At 36.0% G+C, this 10,212-nt stretch overlaps 1 protein-coding gene across 1 annotated transcript in view; it reads left to right on the forward strand.

The window, feature by feature from the left end:
• Positions 1-10,212, forward strand: part of LOC103270342 (protein piccolo) — a gene marked incomplete at its 3' end in the record, with an annotated part of 73,052 nt that overhangs the window by 3,739 nt on the left and 59,101 nt on the right. Inside the window, 1 exon segment of the mRNA XM_021717170.1 lies at positions 6,985-10,210. Coding sequence (XP_021572845.1) covers positions 6,985-10,210 — 3,226 coding nt within the window.

Below are 10,212 nucleotides of genomic sequence, written 5' to 3' on the forward strand. Positions count from 1 at the left end.
ACCTAACCCTTAACTGTACCCCACAATATTAAAATAAAAAATATTGATTAAAAAAAAAATCTTGGTCTACAATTTTATGATGGAGTTATTCAAAATCCAACTTCAAAGTTAAGTTTATTTTGATACTTTGGTGTTTAGCTTTAATGACTGTCCATCAGAAAATAGATAATTAAAAGGGTATTTTAGAAATAGAAGAAGTGAATCAAAGGTTGCACTCACCAATACTTGCTATCATTTTTCCAAGAATAGAACTGGAAGCCAATTATTAAAAAAAATTGTGACAATAGCAAAAATAAATGTGAAATTTTTCCTAATACCCAATATTTTTTTTAACGATTAGAACATAGGGGGTTTAAAATTATTTTCTCAATAAATCCTTCAGGAATTTTTCATCCAGAAGATTTTAAAACAGAGTAAAATATTTAGTTTTAAAGCTTTTATGTAAACTTATATGATAGTTTCTAAAAGTTACAAATGCCATTTCATGTATCATAGTCACATCATAATTTCCAAATATCTATCTTTTGAGGGTTGTTTCCATGTTATAATCTTCTCAAAGAAATAGATATTGTTTATATTTCCTTAAATACCTAATAGGCAGCATATTGTTGGCAACTAGTGTTTAATTTCTTCCTAAGTGTCCAATAAGTAATATATTACTGATAACCATGTTGTCACATAAAAGTTGAATAAGTTTAAAATTCTTCTGTTTCTGTTAAGAACTAATTAAATATTCATATTCTGCAGCTTTTAAACTAATTTCCCATGAATTAGCCAGTAAACAATTGTAATTAAAATAATTTTATAGCTATTCATCATAGTACAAAATAAATGTTCTTCAAATTTTAAAGGTCTCATTATTATACAGTGTACTATATCAGTAACATCCAGAGGCATTCTGTCTAATCCTGGCTTACTTGTAATCAATGTAGCAAATGAATTTTACATGTGCTGCTGTCTCTCTATCCTTACCCCTTAAAAAAAATCCAATCAGAAAAGCCTTGTCTCAATTTTTAATATGCAGACTCTCTCTCTCTCTCTCCCTTTATAAAATAAATCACTCAACATTGAGGCTATGTCTTTAGTGGTACATTTTTCCTTGGGAACTTACATTAGTAATTATTTAAGTGTTTTATAATTGAAACAGAAATAAGAAATATTATGAACTAAGTATGTTAGTAATATTCATATATTGATTCTATTATTACCTGACCTTTTGCTACTTAATATATTTGAATATTTTTCCCCAAACCTTGCACAGTTATTTCTTGGTTTCTTCGACAATATTTTCTGACAAAGGAATGCAGTTTGTCACCTTATCGTTTTTCACATATTACTTTAGTCATTTTTTTATGGCAGAAAAGCAAAACATTTCCCCAGATGACATGTGTCTTTTAAAAAATCTTTTCCTGTTAAGCAAGAGGATTCAAAAGAAGATTCTGCATGTTTATTGTTCAATTTAGTGAAGCTTTGTAAAGTACTGGAAAACGTATTTCCTGAAAATTATAGAGGTTTATAATAATATGGTGTTATAATACCACTCCTTTTGACTTCAAAGCACATTATATTTTTAGGGTAAGGTTTGTTATTAGCAATTATAAATACAGATACAGATTTCAAATAACTTTTCTGATAATGTCAAACATTTTTTACTAACTTCATGTCAGATCTGATTTAATTTGATGAAAAGTTTGTAACAATATGAAAAGTGTCAGCCTTCTTATTAGAGTACGTATGTGTTTCTTTCATTACTAGTTTTATCTTTAACATATGATCTTTTTTTCACTTACCCATCATAGGAAAGTTGGTTTAGCTAAAACTAGGTAATATAAGCCATAAATTGGCCTAACTGAACAAAAACCTTCAATAGAAAGATGAGCAAATTAAGTGACGGTCTCACTGTAACTTCTCTTTATAAACACCCACTTCTCTCCCAGGATTTTCGTAGACCATGTTACCAACTGACAGTGAAAGAATAGTGATATCAATCTATTGACTAGATATTAATAAAATTTAATTTATTTTATGTTTTGAACTTTAAAATACAATTAAAAATCCTAATGCATTCTCATTGTATTCCATTGGATCATTTTGCATGACCACTAGGTTGTCTGCACTCTACAGCGAAGACTCCTGTCTAAATGGCTTAGTTGGTTTTCTCAGCCTTCTGAAATCTGGCTCCAATACAACTTTCAAACAACCCCTAATATTCCCTACAGTGAGAAATTTTTGAGTAAACAGCCAAATATGCCTTTATATGATAGCTGGGCATACTTTGTGCTTTCTCCTTTCTGAACCTTTTCTCAGTTTTTCCATGTGCACTGAGGCTGCACCATCACATTAACCCTGTCAGAATAATCCCACCGGGACTGCTTTGCTTGCACTTTTCCCATGTATCTGCCCTTCTATTCCCTAATGGTAGTCAGTTTTCCTGCTGCTGAATTTTCTGTATTGATTAATTTTTAAAAATTGCTTTTACTTACAATCAAAATATACTCTTAATTTACCTCTTACTGTATTCTGGCCACTGTGTTAAGTGTTTTCTCTCTTACTTAATCTATACAGATATTGATAAGGTTAATACTATGACAGTTGTTTTGAAGAAGGGAAACTGAATTTTCATGCCCAAAAGGACATAACTGGAAGGCAGCAAAATTGGAATTATAGTTTATTTCTGATTATAAAGATGCTCCTAACCACTGTACATGATACATTTTTCCTATGACACTTTTAGCACATTGCCATTTTATGATTAGAATTGCTTGCCTCTCTTTGCAACTCTCACTGCTATCTCAAACACTTCTTATAATTTTTCACTTAATATATTTGTTATTTTATTTATTCATTTATTTGTCACTGTGCCACTTATATTAGTATAATGCATTTACATTTCTTTGTTTCCACATCATCCTGTCTCTTTATTTATTTCTGTCTTTCAGAATGCGATTGTTAAATAGAATAAAAATTTAATCCTGAAATACAGTAATTTAAAAAGTACACGTTTTTCATTTTTTTAGTTTAAGTAATTTCTTTGTTTTGAGTTGGGGTTCTCACTCTGTTGCTTAGTCTGGAGTACAGTGGCAAGATCATAGCTTATCGCAGCCTCAAACTCCTGAGCTCAAAAGATCCTTCTGTCTCAGCCTCCCAAGCAGCTGGGACTACAGGCACGTCCACCACACCTGGTATTATATTTGTATTTTTTTGTAGAGATAAAGTCTTGCTATGTTGCCTAGACTTGTCTCAAAACTCCTGGGCTCAAGCAATCCTCCAGCCTTGGCCTCCTAAAGTACTGGGATTATAGGTGTGAACCACTGTACATGGCCCATTATTTTAAAATGTCACATTGCTACAGAACTTTCTCTTTGTACTTATATACATGAAAATATATTTTACTTATATATTGTTTAAATATTGATTTCATATATTACACTAAGACACTAAAGCTTTCCTGATGAAACCAAACTTGGGCATCCTTTGATGACTACTTTTATTTTTGGTTAAAATGACCTAAGGATTAATATTCAAGTTACATACGGCCATTGTATATAATGGCTACATAATTTGATAGAATGAAAAATAATCAACTTTTCTGTAGTGACAAGAACTCCATATTACTGTGCTTATGTGAGGATATCTAATCTTTCACTCCAGGTCCAGTGAATGTTATGGAATTAATTTTGTTTGGAGTATTTAAACACTCAGACCAGAAATCTTTGTTGATGTGAACTTTGTATAAATTATTAAAGATCTTTTATTTGTTGTTTAATTTTAGCTCATCAAAAATAAATGACTTTGGGAAAGTTAAACAAAAGTTTAACATGACATTCTTTCTCTGCAAAGTTTTCTGTGTAACCCAGAATTCAGTTTTTAACTCCAATAATATTCAGAAAGAACCTTCTGTTTGCCTTCAGTGTGGAAGGCTGTGTAAAAAGAGCAGAACCAAAGTTGGCAATTCAGATATATCTTGGCACATTTACCACTACTGGTGAAAGTCTCAAGGTACCCCACCATGAGAAGCGCTCCAAATGAGCTCAGTTCAGCTGCCTCTCTCTGACTGGTGTCCGGTACACTAAACGGCAGTAGGATATCAGAAGGAAAGGGGGAAAAAGTCTGTAGAGTAAACATGTTGCAGACTTGCCACCTCCGAACATGGAAGAGGAAGAATCACTTGGGGGGGGGGGAAGCATAACAGCATCTCTACCATAACCATGAAGTCCTGTGAGAAATGTGGAGGAAAGAGACCTGAAATTGAGTGGGAGGAGCGTCCATATGTAGGACATAGACTGAGGAAAGAAAAAAGTAAGAACACATGCAGAAAGGTCACGAAGGGGGGGTTATGAAGTAGAATTTTGATATTTATTTGCATGAGTCTTCTGTCTAATGCCACTTTATTTCCTTTGTTACATTCTATATGTCTGGTCCTAATCTTTTTTTTTTTTTGAGTTGGAGTCTCACTCTGTCGCCCAGACTGGAGTGCAGTGGCCGTGCCTGGCCACCGCAGCCTTGACCTGCTGGGCTCCGGCAATCCTTCCACCTCAGCCTTCCAAGTAGCTGGAACTACAGGCGTGCGCTACCATGCCCGGTTTATTTTTTGATTTATTGTAGAGATGAGGTCTCGCTGCCCAGGCAGGTCTCGAACCCGTAGGCTCAGGCAATCCACTCACCTCAGCCTCCCAAAGGCGCGGGATTACAGGCTGAGCCACCGAGCCCGGCTCCTAATCTTATTTTTGTAAAATGTCAGTAGAACCTTCAGAATCCATTGTATAAAGCTATATATTTTTATTATACTCAGTGAATACAGAAAGCATTAGTTACATTTCTTCCATATAGGCATAGTTTTATGACATTGTTATGTTTTATGCAGACACAAAATAAAGAATACACATGCCACTATCGAAATTTAATTATCAAAGATCATTCTCTGGACCTTCTACACACAAGCACCTTAAGTACTCTACCCCCATGATAATGGTATTAACTGTGATTCAGTGAAGGGTGGATGGAGGTAGGGTAAAAAAAGTCATACAAGGAAGGACATAGGAAGCATACTGTACTCCAAAAAAATGTGCTCTGGCATTATCTGAGATGTGATAAAATAGAACTGTTTCTCCACTGTGACTGTCAATAAAACTCTTTGCCTTTGCTTGCCTCTTCAATGTGTAGGTCTTAAGAAAACGGGATAAAAGTACTCATCAACCCTGCTGCTATAGTTTCACAGCTGCAGATAAATAATCTTTTCCTTGCTTTTCACAAAGACATCCAAAGTGGTTCAGTACTTTTAATTCTTAATCAGACAAAGTGTAGGAATTTTTTTTTGTACTAAAGTTGTTACAAATATATGACATTGTCTTTTGGAATTAAGTCATGTAAATTCAGCAAAAGCATTTTACTGCATAATATGTTCAGGATATGTCATTAACCATATATAATAAAGATATATATTGAAGAAAATGATGAAAGTGAATATATAAGGAATATCAAATCAACAACTTTTATATTTGAGAACTCTATAGCTAGAAGAAGGAGAAAGAGATGAGAAAGAAGAATAAAGAGAGAGAAAAGAAGGGGAGGAAGGAAAGTGGGAGGAGGAAGGAAATAATTTTTTGACATGTTTGTCATTTGTTATACAACCTGACATCTCTTCATTTGGTCCCTAGATAGGTCAGAAAAACTCATGCCCACACACCCACTGAAAATACTGAGGTAGTTTAAAATACAGACTTAGTGGAATTGAAATGACCTCATAGGCCAGAATGAGATACAGTATGCCCTTAGCTCTTCCCTAACCTCTGTACTATCGCTGTGAGGTTATTGGGACTCTCTTTTAAGCAGGGACACTCTTTTTAAGCAGGGAAACTAACTGTTTCATTTTGCTCATATGTATTTTTAAGTTAGCAAAAAAAAAAAAAAAAAAAAAAAGAGTCTTTGTGCAAAAAGTCTCTACGTTTAATTCTTATTTAAAGCTTTTCTGTTCCTGGAACCAAAAACTGCTGCTGTGGTATCATCACAGCACAAGAAAGGCAGCAAGTTCAAGGCTGTGGTGTGCCTACTAAGGGTCCTAGCTCTCTAGAAAGTCCATGCTCCCAGTCACAGAAGCTATTTGTTGTTGAAGGAAGCTGTCTATGAAGATAAAACACCATGTAGTTTCAAAATCAGAAGATATTTATAAGTGAAATTGGTGAAACACCTTCAAGGTAGGATGCTGAGGATACATGTGATTAACAATGTGACAAAAATAACAGTGGGATATTGCTCTTTAGCTGAACTGATGATGAGTCAGACCAATTATTGCACAACTTTTTCAAAGTTTATAATTTCTCAACATGCATTCCAAGTGACATAGAGTAAAAATATTAACAATATAAGTGCATACATTGGTTTACAGCTTTCAAAGTGTCTCTAAAAAGTAGTGCTGTTTGAAGCTCTCAACAACAACAAAAGTATTTGCAGAAGATGGCACATATATTATTATGGCATGTTACTTGCTCATTTCTGTTTAGTAAATTTTTCAACGTCCCATAAAACTTGTAGCCAGGCAAGAAGCCCATCCTCTCTGTCTTGTTCTTTGTCTGACCTCATAATTCAAAAGTATTAATTATGTTAATAGAAAACTTATCATTACAAATTTCCATCACAGTTTAAACTTTATGCCAAATTCAGTGAACTGAGAAAAAGAATCATATTTTTGGAGGAAAATGGTACTGAAAGGTGAATGGGTAGAGTATTTATGAAAGAAAACCATAATGTCATTAAGAATTGGCATTTAATTAAATGTATTTTAAATGAAAACTAATCTTAACCAACATGTGTCACTAATTTTTATTTTTGTTCTCATTCAACATGTTTTTTAAATACTGACATATAGTTGATCAAATTTTCCAAAATTATTTCTCATTTCCTAATAGTTAATTTGGAAGTAATGGAGAGGCCATGTTTTTAGTTCAACCATGTTAAGTTTTCCTGTTATCTTTTCCTTCCTGCTAGGAAAAGGAAGATGACAAATCAGACACCTCAAGTTCCCAGCAGCCTAAAAGCCCTCAAGGTCTAAGTGACACAGGATATTCTTCTGACGGAATATCAAGTTCACTTGGTGAAATTCCAAGTCTTATACCAACTGATGAAAAGGATATTCTCAAGGGACTCAAAAAGGACTCTTTTTCACAAGAAAGCAGCCCTTCCAGCCCCTCAGATTTGGCTAAATTAGAAAGTACAGTCCTATCCATTTTGGAAGCTCAAGCAAGTACACTTGATGAAACACCAGAAAAGACAACACAACCCCATGAGGTTTCTCCTGAGCAGCCTAAAGACCAACAAAAAGCTCAAATTTTATCTGAAGCTTTGGAAATTACTATTTCAGAAACAGGACTCAAGGAAAGTCAAGAAGAAAAGAAAGATGCTTTTAAAAAAGATAGCCAACAAGGAATTTCTCCTAGCAAGGACCATAAAGAAAAGTCTGAGTTTGTTGATGACATTACTGCTAGAAGAGAGTCTTATGATTCAGTTGAAGACAGTAGTGAAAGTGAAAACTCACCTGTTCCACAAAGAAAACGAAGAACTAGTGTTGGTTCATCAAGCAGTGATGAGTATAAGCAGGAGGATAGTCAAGGGTCAGGAGAAGAAGAGGACTTCATTCGAAAACAAATCATAGAAATGAGTGCTGATGAAGATGCTTCAGGTTCTGAAGATGATGAGTTTATTAGGAGCCAGCTCAAAGAGATTAGTAGTAGTACCGAAAGCCAGAAGAAAGAAGAAACAAAAGGGAAAGGGAGAGTAACAGCAGGGAAACACAGACGACTGACTCGAAAAAGTAGTACAAGTATTGATGATGATGCAGGGAGACGTCATTCATGGCATGACGAAGATGATGAAACATTTGATGAGGGTACTGAACTTAAATACAGAGAAACTAAAAGTCAGGAAAGTGAAGAACTTGTAGTTGCTGGAGGAGGAGGACTACGTCGATTTAAAACAATTGAACTCAACAGTACGACAGCAGATAAGTATTCTGTGGTGTCATCACAGAAGAAAACAACTTTGTATTTTGATGAAGAGCCAGAATTAGAAATGGAAAGCCTGACAGACTCACCAGAAGATAGGTCAAGGGGAGAAGGATCTTCGAGTCTTCATGCTTCCAGCTTCACGCCTGGTACATCCCCTACATCAGTGTCATCACTTGATGAGGACAGTGACAGTAGCCCGAGTCACAAAAAGGGAGAGAGCAAACAGCAACGCAAAGCTCGGCACAGGACACATGGCCCTCTTTTGCCTACTATTGAAGACTCTTCTGAGGAAGAAGAATTGAGAGAGGAAGAAGAATTGTTAAAGGAGCAAGAAAAGCAGAGGGAAATAGAACAACAACAAAGAAAAACTTCTAGCAAAAAATCAAAGAAAGACAAAGATGAACTTCGAGCCCAGAGAAGGCGAGAAAGACCAAAGACACCACCCAGTAATCTCTCTCCCATTGAAGATGCGTCTCCAACAGAAGAACTACGCCAGGCTGCAGAAATGGAGGAGCTCCACAGATCTTCTTGTTCTGAATATTCACCTAGCATAGAATCAGACCCGGAAGGCTTTGAAATAAGCCCAGAAAAAATCATAGAAGTACAAAAAGTTTATAAATTGCCCACAGCTGTGTCTTTATACTCACCAACAGATGAGCAGTCTATAATGCAGAAAGAAGGTGGTCAAAAGGCATTAAAAAGTGCTGAGGAGATGTATGAAGAAATGATGCACAAAACACAGAAATACAAAGCTTTTCCAGCTGCAAATGAACGAGATGAAGTGTTTGAAAAGGAGCCTTTGTATGGTGGGATGTTAATAGAGGATTATATCTATGAATCTTTAGTAGAAGACACATACAATGGATCGGTGGATGGCAGTCTGCTAACTAGACAAGAAGAAGAAAATGGATTTATGCAACAAAGAGGAAGAGAGCAAAAAATAAGGCTTCCAGAACAGGGGTATGAAGATCCTATGCAGAAAATTACAGACCTCCAGAAAGAATTTTATGAGTTAGAAAGCTTACATTCTGTTGTGCCTCAAGAAGACATTGTTTCAAGCTCTTATATCATCCCAGAAAGCCATGAGATAGTGGATTTGGGTACTATGGTAACTTCTACAAGTGAAGAAAAAAAATTATTAGATGCTGATGCTGCCTATGAAGAGCTCATGAAGAGGCAACAGATGCAGTTAACACCTGGATCCAGCCCTACCCCACCCCCCATTGGTGATGATATGACAGAGTCCACCATGGACTTTGACAGGGTGCCTGATGCATCTTTGACATCAAGTGTTCTCTCAGCAGCATCTCTTACAGATTCGACCAGCAGTGCAACACTCTCTATCCCAGATGTTAAAATAACTCAACATTTTTCAACAGAAGAAATTGAGGATGAATATGTTACTGATTATACAAGAGAAATTCAGGAGATAATTGCCCATGAATCACTGATTTTGACCTACTCTGAGCCTTCAGAGAGTGCTACATCTGTCCCACCCTCTGACACACCTTCTCTCACATCATCTGTCTCTTCAGTTTGTACCACGGATAGCTCCTCACCGGTTACTACCCTGGATAGCATAACCACAGTTTATACAGAGCCAGTAGACATAATAACTAAATTTGAAGATTCTGAGGGAATTACTTCATCAACTTACTTTCCAGGCAGCATTATAGACTATCCAGAAGAAATAAGTGTATCATTAGATCAGACTGTCATAGCAGATGGTAGAACTAGTACTGATCATGTTACGATTTCCTTATCTGACATGGTACCTTCTATCATAGAATCTGTAGGAACTAAGTCTGAGGGGCCAATTGCTGACCCTATTTCCATGGACCTATCCATATCTGAAAAGGATCCAGTGAAGAAAGCCAAGAAGGAAGCAGGGAATGGAATTATTTTGGAAGTTTTGGAAGCTTACAAAGATAAAAAGGAGTCTGAGGTTGAACTAACAAAAACTAACTTACCTGAAACTGTGTTTGATCAGCCAACTTCTTCTGAAATAGCCCTTCCAGCAAAGGAACAACTTTCAACTGCATACTTTACATCTGGAGAGGTCTTTGGTCAGGAAAAACCTGCGTCTCAGTTACCATCTGGCAGTCCTCTTTCCTCTCATCTGCCTAAAGCTCGTCCATTCTTTAGAAGTTCCTCTTTGGACTTATCAGCTCAGCCTCCTCCTCCTCCTCCTCCTCCACCCCCTCCTCCTCCT

This window comes from Carlito syrichta, unplaced genomic scaffold (assembly GCF_000164805.1).
Source record: "Carlito syrichta isolate Samal-C Ts95f unplaced genomic scaffold, Tarsius_syrichta-2.0.1 Scaffold107914, whole genome shotgun sequence".
In the NCBI taxonomy this organism is placed as follows: domain Eukaryota; kingdom Metazoa; phylum Chordata; class Mammalia; order Primates; family Tarsiidae; genus Carlito; species Carlito syrichta.